The sequence below is a fragment of the Mycteria americana genome, chromosome 8 (genome assembly GCF_035582795.1).
Source record: "Mycteria americana isolate JAX WOST 10 ecotype Jacksonville Zoo and Gardens chromosome 8, USCA_MyAme_1.0, whole genome shotgun sequence".
Classification (NCBI taxonomy): domain Eukaryota; kingdom Metazoa; phylum Chordata; class Aves; order Ciconiiformes; family Ciconiidae; genus Mycteria; species Mycteria americana.
In genome coordinates this window covers 28653172-28670156 of record NC_134372.1, presented here as the reverse complement: position 1 = coordinate 28670156, position 16985 = coordinate 28653172, and the positions used below count along the sequence as shown (strand labels likewise).

At 44.1% G+C, this 16985-nt stretch overlaps 1 protein-coding gene across 3 annotated transcripts in view; it reads left to right on the top strand.

Annotated features, from left to right (window-relative positions):
* The first annotated feature begins 1895 nt into the window (after window positions 1-1895).
* The window catches only part of NUP93 (nucleoporin 93), an 86365-nt gene continuing 71275 nt past the window's right edge, over window positions 1896-16985 (top strand). The window contains exons 1-4 of one of the 3 annotated variants that reach the window (XM_075510498.1): window positions 2354-2726; window positions 2848-3000; window positions 10371-10584; window positions 11123-11240. In XM_075510498.1, coding sequence (XP_075366613.1) covers window positions 10406-10584; window positions 11123-11240 — 297 coding nt within the window. In that variant the 5' untranslated portion in view covers window positions 2354-2726; window positions 2848-3000; window positions 10371-10405. Of the gene's footprint in view, window positions 1966-2353; window positions 2727-2847; window positions 3001-10370; window positions 10585-11122; window positions 11241-16985 lie in introns of those variants that run through there. The other 2 variants (XM_075510497.1, XM_075510499.1) reach the window with 2 other exon arrangements.

Below are 16985 nucleotides of genomic sequence, written 5' to 3'. Positions count from 1 at the left end.
ACCAGCACACCCCTCAAAATGGCTGCCCCAAATGCTTCAGTGCCGTGAGTGCTCTCGCCCTGCTAATTTTTGGGATGAAGCTCCACAGAGGATGTAACTGGGCACCCTGGGGCCAAGCCCAAATGTAGCAGATGCCAGGGCACCGATCAGCCTGTGGCACAGAGAAAACATGCTTTATATGTGCCAGAGCTCAGCACATAGTGCTAAATACATCAGAAAGAGTTAAACCTACAGATTTACAAAGAACACAGACTCCGGGGAGCCAGGCAGGCACACAGCATTGGAAAACATTGATTTTTTGGGGTTGCTAGACAGCCACTGAACAACCGGTGAGCATCACAGCACAGGGAGAGCAACCTAACTGCCTCAGAGGGGGAAGATTCGGGGTTTGCACTTTTTTTTTTTTTGCTGGGGAAGGTGGCTCAGCTGGAATGGCTGCGAGTCACCTTCACCTCCTCAGAGAGCTGAAGCAGGGCTGGTGGAATTGGGGCAGTCCCTGCAGGGCTGTAATTTATAGCGGAAGTGCTTGTGGGCCACCCCATGCTCTGATGGGGTCCTAAATCTCTGCCATATGTTACAGATGCTCCCACCCTGGAGGGCTGGGGTACACGCAGACCTCGGCATCGAGGCAGGCAGCACCCTGGTTAGCTACATTTTAGAGCCACCTTGGGTGTTTTTATATGCCCTATGTGATGCTTGCGACGGAGAAAAAATGAAGTGGCAGGAGATGGTTTATGAAGGCTTGACAAAACTTGTATTTAGTGAGGCAAAGAAAAGAAACCCCTGGGAGCCTTCAAGGAAAGACATGTTTTGATGCTTGTCATCTCCCATGCAAGGAAACACCTTTGGGAAAAGCTGGATTTCGGTGTTGGGGCAGGCTGAGATGTAATTTGCCCAAGCGCATCCTGGTGAGGGCAGATTTCCACACAGCTGCTTCGTGAGCCAGTGGGCAGGGCCATGAATCGATGGGCAGGGATGCACCCAGACCCCCCTGCCTGCATTTAGCAATTAGGAAGTAGCAACTGCAGCCTGTGCGAGCACTGCTCAGAGCTGCCTTAGGCATGGAAACTGCTTTTTATAGGGGAAATTTTGGAAATAGAGGCTGTATGAATGGGGAAATCCATCTGGCTTTGAAGGGCTGTAGGAAATCTTGGTGCTGCATCTGCTTTCATTGCTGGGTATCACGAAATGGGATCCAAGAGGGTCGCTGCAGCCGGACTGTGGTGCTAGGGATTTCCTCACCAGGATTAACTCTTCACCAGGGAGAAAGGCAGTGGGATATGGAGAAAGCTGGGCAAAGGGGAGCAGGGGGGTGTTTCTTGCTGCTGCTTGTTAAAATGAGCCTTAAAGGTGGCAAAAGACATGATCGCAGTTACGAGGGAGGGACTTTGAAGGTTTGCTGGGTGATGTTTCGGAGCAGTGACGAGGTCCATCCATCACCTCTTACACAAGCAGGCTGTTGGATGTGCCCTATTGGGGTCCACAAAACTCCCAGTTCCCAGATCTTGCCCTAGAAATCCTGGGTCATCGGCAGCATCTGCTGTGAGGCTTGTGCCAGTGTCTTGCTCCCCTGCCATTATGCGCGTGCGCCCACGAGGGGACCAAACGCAGCGTATCCCTGTACGCCCTCAGGAGGCCATGTCACTGGCGATGGAGAGCGTACAGCGCCGAGCACGTGGGGTGGAGAGGCGAGGGGCAGCCTCGAACCCGCGGCTCCGGAGGCAGCCACCGCCCCCCACCGCCAACGCGCTGTCCGTGTCCTCCTCCGAGCGCCTCAATAAAGTTGTTGTCGCGAGGGGGCGGGAGCCGGCGCGCGAGGACGTGCAGCGGCTGGGCCAATGGGAGCGCGCGGCGCCGGGAAGCGCGGCGGCTCGGCCAATGGGAGTGCGGGGAAGGGCGTGAGGGGGACCAATAGGGACGCGCGGCGCGGGGACGGTCAGGCGCGGCGGCCGGAGCGGCGGGCAGGTGAGGGCGCCTCGCGGGCGTGTCATGGCTTCCCCTCCCGCCGCCTCCGCTCTCCCTTGGCGAGCGGTGGCAGCTTCTAACCTCCCCCCCGCCGGGTCCTGAGCCCTCGGCAGCCGCCTCCCGCCCAAGGCTCCCTCTTCTCGGCGGCCAGGCGGGCCCTGCGGTGGGGGACTCTGGTGGGGCCTCCCCTGAGGAGAGCCCCCTCAGGGAGGTGGTTGCCTGAGGCAGGGCGTGACCTGTCCGGGGGCCGCGGCGCGTCCCCTGGCGCTCCCTGGCGAGCGCCCCAGCCGCGGTGCAGGCTGCTGAGGCGGCGGGCTGGTGAGGAGCACTCGCAGGCCTTCCCGTGGGCCTTTCTGGGGCTCTCCGGGGGTTTCTGTATATCTCTGCCCGATAAATAGCCCGTGTTAAAGCAGGGGGGCTGGCTTTGCGTGTGCGAGGAGTAGTCTCTTCATCCGAACTGGTTTGTGCTGGTCGGCAATGCAAGGCCCAGCTGTAGAAAGAGAGCTTAGCGTTTAACCAAGGTGCCATGTTGGTGCTTCATGAAGCAGAAGCTCGTTGTTTGAATGGGGAGGTATCAGGAGAGTGGGTCTGTGTTTGCATGTGATTTGGCCTCGCTGTTTGAAGTTGCACGCGTGGGGGTTATTGGTCCGTTCTTGACTGGAGGAAGAGCACCTGCTGCTGGGCATCTGGTGGTGGGAGTGGAAAGGCACAGTGTTCTCTACACTGTCCCTAGCTCAACTTCTGTTTTACAGCAGGTTTTGGTAAGCTCATGTGACCTTGTAGTTGCTAGGCATTGTTTCATGTATGCCTGGCAGGATATAGATTACTTTTGAATGCAGAAGGTAAACCATATATGATACTTGGGACTCTTGTGTTTTTCAGATCAGTAAGCTTGATGCAGGACAGGATAGCTATCTTTAAACGCTTAACATGGACCTTTCAGACTATCCTTGAATGAGAATGATGACTAGCCCTTTCCCCCAACCCCAGCTCATAAGTCCTCTCTACCAACAGCTGACTTCTTGTGCAAAACAGGTGAAAATGACTATAAGGATTTCTTACAGAGCATCTCTGATGCAGAACTCTATTTCTTAACATAAAGAATGTTATTTGTTAGTACCTCCTAGGCAAGATTCACTCCATCTTATGGTTTTGATTTTCCCAGAGTCATCATAAAGTGCACAGAGTAACTTACTCTCGCTCTTTGGTCCCAACTGCAGGCAACAGCCAAACTTCTGTGACATGATGTTGAACTGCCTTTGTGTTAAAACTTGAGCTGTGGACGCACTAGGTATTGGTATTTAATTAGCAACTACTCTGGAGTGCTGGGTGCCATCTGTGTCCCAACGTTAGTCTAAACCAGAATATATTAACAGAGACTGGAAGGGGTTGAATTAAAGTCCAAGTGCAAACAAGGGCTGCTTCCCTCTGCCTTCAGTTTGGTCATGTCTTACAGGACAGTAGTTAGGTCATGGAGAAATAAGGTGACAGTGAGAAAGAAAAGTCAGTTCCTCTGTGCTTTACTGCTGTTCACTTATGCTGTGTGTCTAAAAGGGTTTCCTACTCCTTGGGAAAACTTCTAGGGGCTTACAAAGAGGAAGAGCTTAAAAATTGCTTGGAGAACGTATGTGATTCTGTCATCTAAATCCATAATGTTCCTGTGGTGATAATATCACAGGAAATTCAGTGAGAGGGGAGGATCTGGGCTTTCATATAAGGAATTTCAAATACCAAACTAAATGCTCTGTTTAATGAGGGTCAGTTTGCCACCTTGTGGAAGTTAGTGCCCTGCTGAGTTGGGTGAGAGTCAGGTGCTTAAAATAAGTACTAAGTCTTTGGAAAAGAAGGAGAGTGATAAGATGGCAAAACTGCCAGCCATGTCAGTTATTCATGATAGTGGGGACTTGAGACCTCTGTAAGGAACTTCAAAGTCAGATGGCAGATACAAGGCAGTGTTGACAAATGCGTGATGGTATATATTGGAAGAAATAATTTGGAATGCTTACTGTTTGGTCCTGGGTTAAATAGTGAACAGGATAGAGAAGAGCTGTGTGTCTTTGTCCGTTCTCAGAGTGCAAGAGCAAATAACTGAATCTTATTGCCTTAAACTTTGACAAAAACATTTTTATTCAATGTATGTACTGTAAGAGCTCTTTGAGACCAAGTGCTTAATAGCAATCATAAAAAGATTAGACATTTGCATGTCTACCTACAGATGAGACTAAGAACAAAACATACAGGACTGAAAATCTTACAGGAGGCAGGGGAAGAGTAATTGGTGGGTGGAAGAAGAAACAATAAGTTTGGAAGATTGTTACCTATTGTGTGGCCTGTCAGAATTTTCCTGCATCAGCCTTTTGTTGCTGGGGGAACGGGCTGTTGTACCAGATGGAGTACGAAGTATAGCTTGGAGCTTTTGGGTATTTGTTTTTAAGCTGGCCTATCCTGATTTTGTATGTTTTTAGTGTAGCTAGGGTATGGAAGTTTTGATTAAACATTTATTATTGTGCTTTACATACTAGAGGGTGATCTGCTGAAAATGTGCAGCAGATATTTGGGTTGTACTTGGTCGCTTCCACTTGTAAAACATGGAAATAAAGCGGGAAGAGATCTCAAGAGTTGACCCCAATGATGTGTCTCTGCTCCTGGTGAGGGGTCAGCAGGTCTACACCATTTCTGCTTTAAGCCTGTCCTACTCTTAAAAAGCTCCAGTGACAGAGCTTCTACATCCTTGGAAGGCAGCTTATTTCAGTGTCTAACTAAAATCCTATAAATGTCATAGACTCATAGAATAGTTTGGCTTGGAAGGGACCTTTAAAGGTCATTTAGTCCAACCCCCCTGCCATAAGCAGGGACATCTTCAGCTAGGTCAGGTTGCTCAGAGCCCCATCCAGCCTGACCTTGAATGTTTCCAGGGATGAGGCATCTACCACCTCTCTGGGCAACCTGTTCCACTGTCTCATCACCCTCATCATAAAAATGTTATTCCTTCTATCTAGTCTGAATCTACCCTCTTTCAGATAAAAACCGTCATTTTGCTTTCCTTTAAAAAAAACCCAAAAATTTGGTCACCTGCTCTTTGATTTTGATCTCTGCATTTCTTAATCAGTTTCCCTGTCTGTAACATGGCGCTTATGTTGCTGGCTTCTTTTCTGAAATATCTGGATGTCTGCTTATGCAAAGTGCTGTGCAAGAGCTTGGTATTATTACTGCTGTTCATACAGAATTCCCCAGGCCTTCAGAATGGGCCTTTTACTTATTAATGTTTAGCTTAGCAGACAGAAGCTGTGGCGCTGTCCGTAGCAGCCCAGGCTTGGAGCCTGTCGAAAAAGCACTTTTGCCTCCGATCTTGGCTGCAGCAAGTAAAGTATTGCCCACTTTCTCTTACTAGTGTGCTCTTGTGTCTTCATTCCAAAAGAAGGTGATTCTGACTTGTCAGACTGGGTGTCTTGCGCACTCTGGGGCGGGAGCCTCTATGAGAGGGCAATGCTGGATTTCTTCCTCTTTGTTTCCCATTTTGAAGAATCTCTTTGCACCTTGTGGAACTGCATTGGTCCATCAGCTATTCTGAATGTAGTGGGTGAGGCTTTCCTTCTCCTCTGTGAAGTCTTCCTCCTTTCTTTTTTCCAAAGCACTGGAAAAATCTAAATTTTTTTTAGTCTGTTTCTCAAAGTTAATTAATTAGATGACACAAAGCCTGTCAGTATGTGAAGTACAACAGACACTTGCACACACATTGCAGTATTTCAGCTTAGCCTCAGAAAGACGCAAGTACAATAAAACGTTCATTGTGGCCATATTTGGAGTATAATAACTACAGCATTCTTCATTAGATAGCATTTTAGTGCTCTTGAGGAGCTTTTAGGGTTTTTTTAGGTAATAAATCATCATTTATAATCAGTCTGAATAGACTTAAGAAACCTGTCATCTTTTCTAGTTTCGTTTTGGCTTAAATCCAGTCAACTTGTACAATATAGTGTTTATTTGTGGTTTTAAATGTTGGGGAAACATTAAACTGGGGTTTAATGGAATAGTAGTCTAATGCAGCAGCTTCTATTGATAAGTCATCAAAGGTGTTTTACAGAAGAGCCTTTTCAGTCCTGGCTTTTAGCCCAAGGTCAATCTGGTTTCACAGAAGTTAGTTTAATTTCTGATGTATTTTCTTTCCCTTAGGTGTCAGTTGTTGCTCCTTCCCCAGCCAGACATGAAAATCTGCCATCGCTCTGCTCGTTACTGTGGTAGCAGTTTCTGTCTTGCACAGCAGTATTAAGAGTCAGACTGCAGTCTCTTGAATGCAGTAAATTCTGTCAGGGTGGAGACAAAGTTGTTCGTGCTGTTACTCAGTGTAAATATTTGAATTCTGTCACTTAGAAAAAGCTGTTTAGTGTTGGCTCTCTAGGTAAGTTTTGAGCTGGTATTTCCAGTGCTTGGTTATGATCACAGGTAGTTTAACTTGCTCCAGAATAACTAGTTTATTCTATATTTGCTGAGTTCAGTTCAATCTCACAGAGTTGTTGCAGTTGTCCTACATTGGCAAATTTATGGGACAGACCTTATGTGGTATCGACATGGAGTCTATGGTTAAAAAGTGCAGATTTGGGAGCAGTTTTATAGTGCACTGATTCTCCATGCTTTTGATTTCAGCGCTCTCTGAGAAGTTAGTGCCTTCTTACATTCCTGGCTTTTTATCTCGTTGGTAATGAAAAGAGGAAGTGGACCAAATCGGATCAAATCAAGCTGTAGTCTGTGCTGTTCTTGCAGTCGCTGCTCCCGGAGGATCTGATCACCACGTTTGTAACTGTACGGGAGTGTGGCTGTTCTGGTCAGTGTCTGCCAACAGAGGCTGCTTCTGGCAGGGGTGCACCTGAGTTATCGCAAGTGAACACTGGAAAGATGTTCTGTACTGCATTGCAGGGCATGGAACTGCTTATTTACACCACTACCCCTCCTCGTTCCCCTCCATCTTGGTGGTGTGCTAACTTGTTCAGACAAATCCAGTCTCTGCTGTCTCACCTGATTAACAAATCAGTGCAAATATGATCACTGCCTCCCCCAGTAGCTCCCAGCTTTCCAGAAGTGGGTAGGGAGCGCTTGTGAAATTCTCCATTCCTGGATGCCGGCTGTTAGGGTTTGTCCTGGCACCCAGACAGTAGGGATCAGTTTCTCTTTCTAATTGCATATGTCTGAATGAATCATCATGCAGTGCTCTTAAATCACTTGTCCAGACAGACAAAAGCAGTGCTATTGCCACTGGTGGTTGTACTTGAGAATGGTGATGAGACTGAGAACATGAGGAATATAAAAATTGTACTATTAAATTGCTTTGGTATGGTTGAGAGGTACCAAGAAATACTTTAATTGCAGGCTATTTTTGGTTTGTAAAAATGCCCTGTTTTCTTCTTGGTGGTCTCCCTTGAACCGGATACTTTCCATTGATTTTACTTTTGAGTAAATGATAAAGAGCTGGAGTTAATGCTTGAGATCTGGTTTGTCTTATTTGATCCCAGGCACTTTGGTTTAGGGTGCAAATGCTATGAGAGAGAGATTATACCAGAGATTCCTATGTCTGTAGCACCATTCAACAAGACTAGATTTCCATGATCTTCTGTGGCTTTACAGACGTGCCAGGTGCTCGTAGCATGTAGCTGATTTAGCTGCAAATCATGGATTTGGTGCATGAAGTTGAGGGTTTGGGTTTCATATTTCATTAATGTGGACACCATTGCAGCTACATGTTTTTTCCACGTTGATCCCAAGCATGTACATTTTTGTCCTTTCTGTAAAAATAACAGGCTCCATTCTGAATTTGGAGCTGCATGATGTACTAATGACCTCATCTGTTACAGCCCTTGCCTCTTGCTGTATAGTTTCTTTAACTATGCTCTCATTTAGTCTATGCAAGCAGTTCTCAAACACTGGTAGAACTTTCTGTGTCCATCGAAGTTAGACAGACACCTTTTACATTAGAACAACATGTACATATTTCTTTTGATTTTGGGTGTTAATGACATGGGTTAACACATTTTAATAGATGGCTACTTGTGTCCCTGTATGTACAAGCATATGCCCATCTGTTTTGCTGTTAATTTAACCTCATGTTTAAATTATGTGTTTTCAGCCCTCATATATACATATATATCTATGCATGCATATGTGTATGTTTCCATTTTTAATACGTATAAAAATATATATACAGGTAGTTTATATCTAAATTAACACCAAATTCTTCACAGGGACTTCTCTGCTTTCACTCTCCTCTGTATCAAGACACTATATGAACTGTCATATTGCATTTGCATCCAACTTCTGACAGGTCCATAGATCACAGAATCACAGAATCGTATAGGTTGGAAAAGACCTTTAAGATCATCAAGTCCAACCATAAACCTAACACTACCAAGACCACCACTATACCATGTCCCTAAACACCTCATCCAAATGTCTTTTAAATACTTCCAGGGCTGGCGACTCAACCACTTCCCTGGGCAGCCTGTTCCAATGCTTGATAACCCTCTCGGTGAAGAAAAATTTCCTAATATCCAGTCTAAACCTCCCCTGGCGCAACTTGAGGCCATTTCCTCTTGTCCTATCACTTCTTACCTGGGAGAAGAGACCGACCCCCACCTCTCTACAACCTCCTTTCAGGTAGTTGTAGAGAGCGATAAGGTCTCCCCTCAGCCTCCTTTTCTCCAGGCTAAACAACCCCACTTCCCTCAGTTGCTCCTCATAAGACTTGTGCTCTAGGCCCTTCACCAGCTTCATTGCCCTTCTCTGGACACGCTCCAGCACCTCAATGTCTCTCTTGTAGTGAGGGGCCCAAAACTGAACACAGTATTCGAGGTGCGGCCTCAGCAGTGCCGAGTACAGGGGCACAATCACTTCCCTAGTCCTGCTGGCCATGCTATTTTTGATACAAGCCAGGGTGCCATTGGCTTTCTTGGCCACCTGGGCACACTGCTGGCTCATATTCAGGCAGCTGTCAACCAAAACCCCCAGGTCCTTCTCTGCCAGGCAGCTTTCCAGCCACTCTTCCTCAAGCCTGTAGCGTTGCATGGGGTTGCTGTGGCCCAAGTGCAGGACCTTGCACTTAGCCTTGTTAAACCTCATACAATTGACCTCGGCCCATCCATCCAGTCTGTCCAGGTCCCTCTGCAGAGCCTGCCTACCCTCCAGCAGATCAACACTCCCACACAACTTGGTATCATCTGCAAACTTACTGAGGGTGCACTTGATCCCTTCATCCAGATCATTGATAAAGATATTAAACAGAACTGGCCCCAGCACAGAGCCCTGAGGATCACTGCTTGTGACTGGCTGCCAACTGGAGTAAACTCCATTCACTACCACTCTTTGGGCCTGGCCATCCAGCCAGTTCTTTACCCAGCGAAGAGGACACCCATCCAAGCCATGAGCAGCCAGTTTCTCCAGGAGAATGCTGTGGGAAACTGTGTCAAAGGCTTTACTAAAGTCTAGATAGACAACATCCACAGCCTTTCCCTCATCCACTAGGTGGGTCACCTGGTTGTAGAAGGAGATCAGGTTGGTCAAGCAGGACCTGCCTTTCCTGAACCCATGCTGGCTGGGCTTGATCCCTTGGTTATCCTCTACATGCCATGTTATAGCACTCAGGATGATCTGCTCCATAATTTTCCCCGGTACCGAGGTCAGGCTGACAGGCCTGTAGTTCCCCAGATCCTCCTTCTGGCCCTTCTTGTAGATGGGCATCACATTCGCTAATCTCCAGTCAACTGGGACCTTCCCAGTTAGCCAGGACTGCTGGTAAATGATGGAAAGGGGCTTGGTGAGCACATCTGCCAGTTCCTTCAGTACTCTCGGGTGGATCTCATCAGGCCCCATAGACTTGTGAGTGTCTAAGTGGTGGAGCAGGTCACTAACCATTTCCCCCTGGATTACTGGGGCTCCATTCTGGTCCCTGTCCCTATCTTCTGACTAGGGGGGCTGGGTACCCAGAGAACAATTGGCCCTGCTATTAAAGACTGAGGCAAAGAAGACATTAAGTACCTCAGCCTTTTCCTCATCCTTTGTCGCTGTGTTCCCTCCCCCGTCTACTAGGGGTTGGAGATTCTCCTTAGCTCTCCTTTTGCTGCTAATGTATTTGAAGAAGTGTTTTTTGTTGTCTTTTACAGCAGCAGCCAGATTGAGCTCTAGCTCAGCTTTGGCCCTTCAATCTGCCTTTGCCCCAGATCTGCCTTAAGAACATAGTCCCACAAGGCAAAGCTCTCTGAGACCACTTGAAAGTATTTGCTTAATGTTTAGCGCTTGGGGAAGATGGGCAGAAGAGTATCCTGTTTTAGACAACCCGCTCTTGCTGGCTGTCTGTGTGCCCGTAGGTATAGAAATTCTTTATAGCTGAGCAAGAATTTTCTTTCTTTCTTTCTCTGAAGGTTTCTGCGCATCCTGAGTGAAACCTCCAACAGAGATGGATACTGAAGGCTTTGGAGAGCTTCTCCAGCAGGCAGAACAGCTTGCAGCCGAGACAGAAGGTATCTCTGAGCTCCCTCATGTAGAACGCAACCTGCAGGAGATCCAGCAGGCTGGGGAGCGCCTGCGGTCCCGCACGCTGACCCGCACGTCCCAGGAGACTGCAGATGTTAAGGCGTAAGTATGGAGCACTGGCACTGGAAACTCTATGCAGAGGGTAGAAGCTGTTTACGGGTTTGGTTTCTAACATGTGGGGAGTCTTGCCAGGAGGACATGCCTGGGAGAAATACAATGACTGTAAAGCTGTTTTTCCTGCCCCCCCAACTTTCTCCTACTTAGGAAAAAAATAGTAATTGAAGGATTTATCTGAGGAGCTACCGTTCCTGATTGCAGGTGCTAAAGCCAAAGAGTGTAGTACCTTGTTCTGGCTGCTGCTGAAGACATTTACCAACATGCTATAGAATTTTTCTATCTGGAAGGACTTGGCAGCTGTGCAGTACTGCAGTGGAACAGCAGAAAGAGTTCAGCAGGGCTGAGGTGGTTGGATATACACACAGAGCTGTTTAAAGTTTGTTTTTTATGCAGTTTTCTTAACACAGTTGGGAACACTGTCTGTACATGGCTAGCTGCTGACCTAAATATTGGCAATGAATTTGAGTTTATAGTTCTACCTGTTCAATACTAATTTCATACCTGTACAATTTCTTCCTTATAGGTCTGTTCTTCTCGGGTCTAGAGGGCTTGATATATCTCACATTTCTCAGCGACTGGAGAGTCTAAGTGCAGCCACTACGTTTGAGCCTCTTGAACCTGTGAAGGACACTGACATCCAGGTAGGGGCATTTCTGACATGTGAATTACACTGCCCTTGTAACTGCTATTCCTGTGTTGTGGTTCAAAGCTCTTCTAAGGCTATTGTGGAAATAGTCTTGCTCTGTGTTTAATTCACTGGCTAGAGGAAGTACAGAGGAGGGATGCTGCTTTCAGTGATGAAAGATGTTTGATTTAGCTGTCAGAAGAAGCATTAAGTACCAGATCTGCTAAGTTCCAAACTGTTGCTGAAGTCAAGAGGAACTATGTACTTATTGCCCTTATGGAGCTGTCTTTGTTGGCTTTGCAAGCCTAAATTGCACAGGGATGCCTCTCCCTCATAGTTTTGAGGCCTTTTTTTATGTCTGATTGGAAGAACACATGTGGAACCACTTGGCAATTTTGAGATGTTGGAACAGGGGGCATTTAAGTCAATACAGAAAAGAGGTGAGTATATATAGCTTTTTCTTTCACTGTATCTCAGATGTCATAACCTTGTCTTTGTGGTAGACTGACTTTGCCATGTTTCATATGCTTTACCAGTGTGATTTAATGTTGTAAATTTTCCTGTAGTTCATCTCCCGAGGTGTCTTAGAAATTAGTGTGACCCATCTATTTTTGCTTTATGATAGTTGCCTGCCTTTGTAGAATATCTTTCTTCATTATGAAGAAATCTGTGGTATTCGTTACTCAGTTAAGAGCTAGTTAATGGAATTGATGTTGTGGTTAACAGTCCGAATTACTAGTTAATAATTTTGAAGCTTATATTCTCTCTCCTTACTGGCAAATGGCTAAATTAGAGCGTCAAAAGAGTTGTAAGCTCTTCTTTTTGGCAGAAGTAGTATGCCCTAAACTATATAACTTCAGAAGGGAAAGGGAGGGAAGGGAGGCCTGTGAAGAGTTACCCCATTTTGTCTATTATATGTTTTATTTAAGCATTTGGTGCTGTCCATTTTGGGTGGATGGGGCCCTTAGTCTATTCTAGTGTTAGGAGCCCTGTGGTCTCCTCTCTTCGGTCAGATTTACTTAGTCCCCTATTCTCTAAGGACCTTTCCAGTAGTAGCAGTGCATGCCCTGGGTCCCATAGCAAGGAGGTATTTCCTTGCAGGGCAAGCAGTACTCCTCTGTGTTGGGGCTGCCTTCAGCCCTCTTGGGCTGGGAACGCAGGGGGGCGCATGTGTGTGAGAACTGAATACTTGGGGCATCTAATGGGTTTCTCAAATACGTGATTTCTTCTTGTGCCTTTGTACCTCTTCACCTTCTGGTGATTCCTAGCATATTTGGCTATCTTTTCTCACCCTCCCCAGATGATTTTCCCCTCTCTTTCACTAAAAATTAGTGCACTCTGGAGACTTTTATCTATTGCATGATCATAGAGCGAGAGGTCTAAACCACTGGCATTGTTCACTTTCTGTCTTTTCTCGTTTTATTCCTTTGTTCCAGTTTCTGATGTTGTATTTCTAATTGGTGATGTTAAACTTGGTACATGTCTTCCTTGACCCCCATTCTGTCTAGATTTTTTTCAATAATTCTTCCCTTTTTTTGGGGGGTGGGGGTGTACTACTGCTGTTAATTATTTGATTTCTGGTGTTTTTCCTTTCTCCTTTAAGAGCAATCTTACGGTAGATTCTCAAGCCCAGAAGCAGTGGAGCTCTTGACTCTTTGGATTCTGAGATTTGTGGCATATGGGAAAATGGATAGGACTACATAATACTTACATTTTACTTTATTTTACTGGTCACCTAAACAAAATGTGAAAGCTTTCTTCTTTCTTAATTATACCAGATCTCAAGGCCTTATCATTTGATATGGTGATTCTGGTGATGATCTTAGTATATTTTTTTCATCTCCAGTATATTTTTTTTTTATGACCCATGTCAATATTTGAATGTTTTTCATTAAATGCATTTATTTCTTTAAAAAAGGAAGTATTTAAGTTTGAATTCATGGCAGTTGACATTAGGGACTAAGCTTGCTATAAACTATAAAAATTATTTAAATAACAATAAGCGTATTTATTTTTAAAATGAAAAACGAGTGACAGATGAGATTTCTTAATTGGAGAAGTTTGAAGGATGTGGGAGGAGATTTTTTTTAAATACCTTACCACCTGAAATCAAGAGATTTTCAGCCATGCTTAAACAAATTTGGTATCTGAGACCCATTGATTTCAACTCCAGGTGATTTCTGTGGGAACTGGGTACTTACCTTGCATAGGCATTCTTGAAAGTTTCTTAAATATTGGTCTGTTTGCATGTTTAGGTGCTGAAATGCCTCTGTCTAGCCATCATTTTCAATCTGTATTTTTGCTACCAAAGTGAATGATTTCTTTTGGTCTCATAGGAGATACAGTTTGAAATGCAGACAATTTGAAATGCAAACATTTTGAAATACAAGCTGGATACTTTTTTCTTTATATAAGGCAGTTTAATTGACTGAACATTTTTATATGATCTGTTTCTCATAGGATTCTAGTCCATCCTAGCAGAGCTTGACACAAAGCATATGTGTAAGCATGTGTGTCAATGTCATCTAGTAAATAAGAATTTCTTATTCATTGCTTTCAAACTTAATACAAATGTTTTAAGATTCTGAATAAATACTGCGCTTTTTAAATAAGTTTATATTGTGAATATAGATACAATTGTATCCTCCTGTTATGGAAAAGCTTCAAATTTAGCATAAAAGCAGTGGTTAATTGTAAATCAATGTGTTTAAATGGCCAAATCAGCCAATGAGATTCAGGCCTTCCTTTAGGAAAACAGCTAAAAAGTACAAATAAAAAGCAGGATGAAAATCAATAATTTAAATCAAAGTGCCCCGCTTGCTGTTTTGAATCATGATTAACACTGGTGATTTAATCAGTGATCACTTTAAATTAAATCTAACTACCCATGTCTGAGGCCTAATACATGTGTGCTTTGAATCTTAAATTTTTTTTTGCAGACCATGAGCGGAAAATGTTCATAGTAAATTAGCTGAAACCTATTTGCAGTGGGAAGGTGCTCCATTTTTAGGTCATCTTGCAGGCACATGGGTACCATGTCAGTCTTAAATGTTTTGTCCCTGTTTGTTTTGCAGTTAACAGGTGCTAGGGTTTCTGTGTTGTTTTGCAGAACATCATCCTCTGCTCTGTCTGAGGATATTTGCAGTCAAATCTCAAGCTGTCTGGCTGATGTCGACAGTGCTCTGTTATCTGAAAGTAACTTGCTTAGAATATGGACAAGTCTGCACTGATCTGTAGGTTCTGGTACCCAGTCATCAACAACAGGATCTTGTCCTTTCAGAGTAGTTTTTTATTAAGGTTTTGTTGCTAGTTACATAAGAGGACCTTTGTGTTACATACTACTGGTTGTCCTTTAGTTAGGTCTGTTAACCCCATAGGTCTTAAAATTATTTGATGCTTTAGATAAAGATGTGCTACAAAAGCTAGTTCCTATGTTACTTTTCTTACACCTTCTGATGATTATGTTGGAATTTGTTTTCGTTCTTCCTAGCTTATTAGTTTCGTAAGGCTTCTTCAGGTTTGTTGTATTTACTTTGGGCCAGATGTAGCTATTCCTTTACACTGTGTAGCATTCTCTCTCCATAAGTTGCTCCCATTGTATCCTGGAAGGCAGTCTGCAGAGTGATAAAAAGAAGGGATCTGGTTTATCGTTTTACAGGACTTGTCTGTGTAAATACTGAGTAACAGCAGAGGAATAGTCATACTGGTAGGCTTTAATTCTGTGGATTGGGAAGAACTGTTCTGTTCTGCATCAAGCCTGCACTTTCTAACATTACCATTACTCTCTTTTTTTTTTTTTTTTTTTTAACCAACAAAAACTTCTTCCAAAACACTTAATGAACTTGGTTCACAGTTTATCGTCAGTATGGTAGGCTCAGCTGTCCTTTCTAAGTCTCGTCTCTTCCTGATGCTCAACACTTAGACTCGTAAGTCTGTATAGTTTGCAGCAAATTTGTTTAGCCTTCAATCCCATCTGAAACGTATTTGTCATTTGTAGATTCTTTAGCACTTTAATTATTCTTGCATATATAGTGTCTTTCAAGCTTCAGTTTGAGCAGGTAGTGTTATCAGTTCATAAATACAGCATCACTTGTTTAAGAGGCTGAAACTTTTTTTCAGGTAAGCACCTGAAACTGCAAGTCTGTGCACTCTTCCTCCCTGTAAAACTGGTGGGACTCTGCATTGGTACAGCCTATGTACACCACAGTGTGGGAGTAGGTGGTGCCTCTGGAGGTGAATATGGGTACTTGTGCCAGAGGCATAGACCTAATGCTTAGTCTTTGCTGACTGTTGCAGTTATGTAAAGGTTACAAATATGATTAAACCTTTATTGTATGAATTTTAGGTTTCTGCTGACTTTTAAATTCTGTCAAAGCTCTTGCAGCATGAAAATACTCCTTAGACTTCCTGCCACGTGCTGCCACATTGCTCCTTTGCATCCAGTGATTTCCTGACAGTTTGCTTGAGCTTCTCCAGCTTTCTTACCTAAAGTATTTACTTATTGTCTCTGTTCCATCTTATGTTGTGGTCTATTCTAGCAGCCTGTATGTGGGCAGCATAGAGAGATATGCTAGAATCTAATCTCTCAAATGACAACAGACAGCACTGCAGAGGGAAAATAACAGGAAATATCCTGTTTCTTCTACAGAGAGTAAAACCCAGCAAGAAAAATCAGAAGGGAGCATCCTAGGGCATGAAGTCCCAGGACACTGATGCGAGACATTCAGAAAGTGTTAAGAGAATCTAGGAATTTGCCTTAATAGAAGCCTCAGATTGGGTTAACAAGCAAGAGGAACTTTCTGCATAGAATCTCTTTTAAATGGTACTCCATAGTGCTGACTAAAAAGAAGTGCACCAAATTGCAGCTCAATTAATTATCTGAATTATTTATCAGTTGTATAATGTAGATTGCTTGCACATAAAAGGGTTGTGAGTCCAGGAAATGTCTCCCACTAGAGCAGTAGGACGGGAAGATTATGAAAAAGATTTTAGGCTTGCCACTAAATTATAGGAATTTGTATTTTTCCCCTCTTATTTCAAAGATTGTGTTCTTAGATTGCATGCAATGCAACAAACACTTCTTGCAGCAAATCCAGTTCATAACAATTCCTATGTCAAGAGTTTAAAAAGATGAAGTTTTTTTGAATTGTCAGAAAGCCCTATTTTGGCAAAATATTTTCAAAGTTGAATATGGTAGTCAAGTGATTCTTGATGTTCTTGATGCCATATTTAGCACATAAATGCATGTTGGGTTTTTTTGTTTGTTTCTTTGTGGCTTTTAAAAATCCCAGGTAAGGGCTGATCATGCAAGCTGTAATCGGATCATGCAGTATCTCAAAGATGGGGTATATGTGTAGAAACATAATACTGCCATTCTCTTCAGAAAAGGTATTTCTTCACCCTTCCAAAGATGCAAACTATGATGTCCTCTTCTTGTGAGCGCTGTCATAGCAGACATCTCTCAGGTCCCAGTAATGGCAGCCAGAGGAGGAATTATTACAAGTATATGGAAAGGCTGCACTATTGTAACATGTAAGCTAGGACCTGGCTCTTGCATGTGTGCTGTTTGGTTTATGTATGAATGTCGGAGAGAGGTTCAGTGCTGCTCTAGTAAACTTGTTTGGGGTACCTGGTAGGGGTTAGTTGCAGGATCAAGGCCTGATCTATGCCTACTAAGATAGTTAGACTGATTACAGTATACGTTATGCTTTACTGTGTGCTTTGTGTTTTGAGCATGTCACGATGGCTTGATACTAGATTT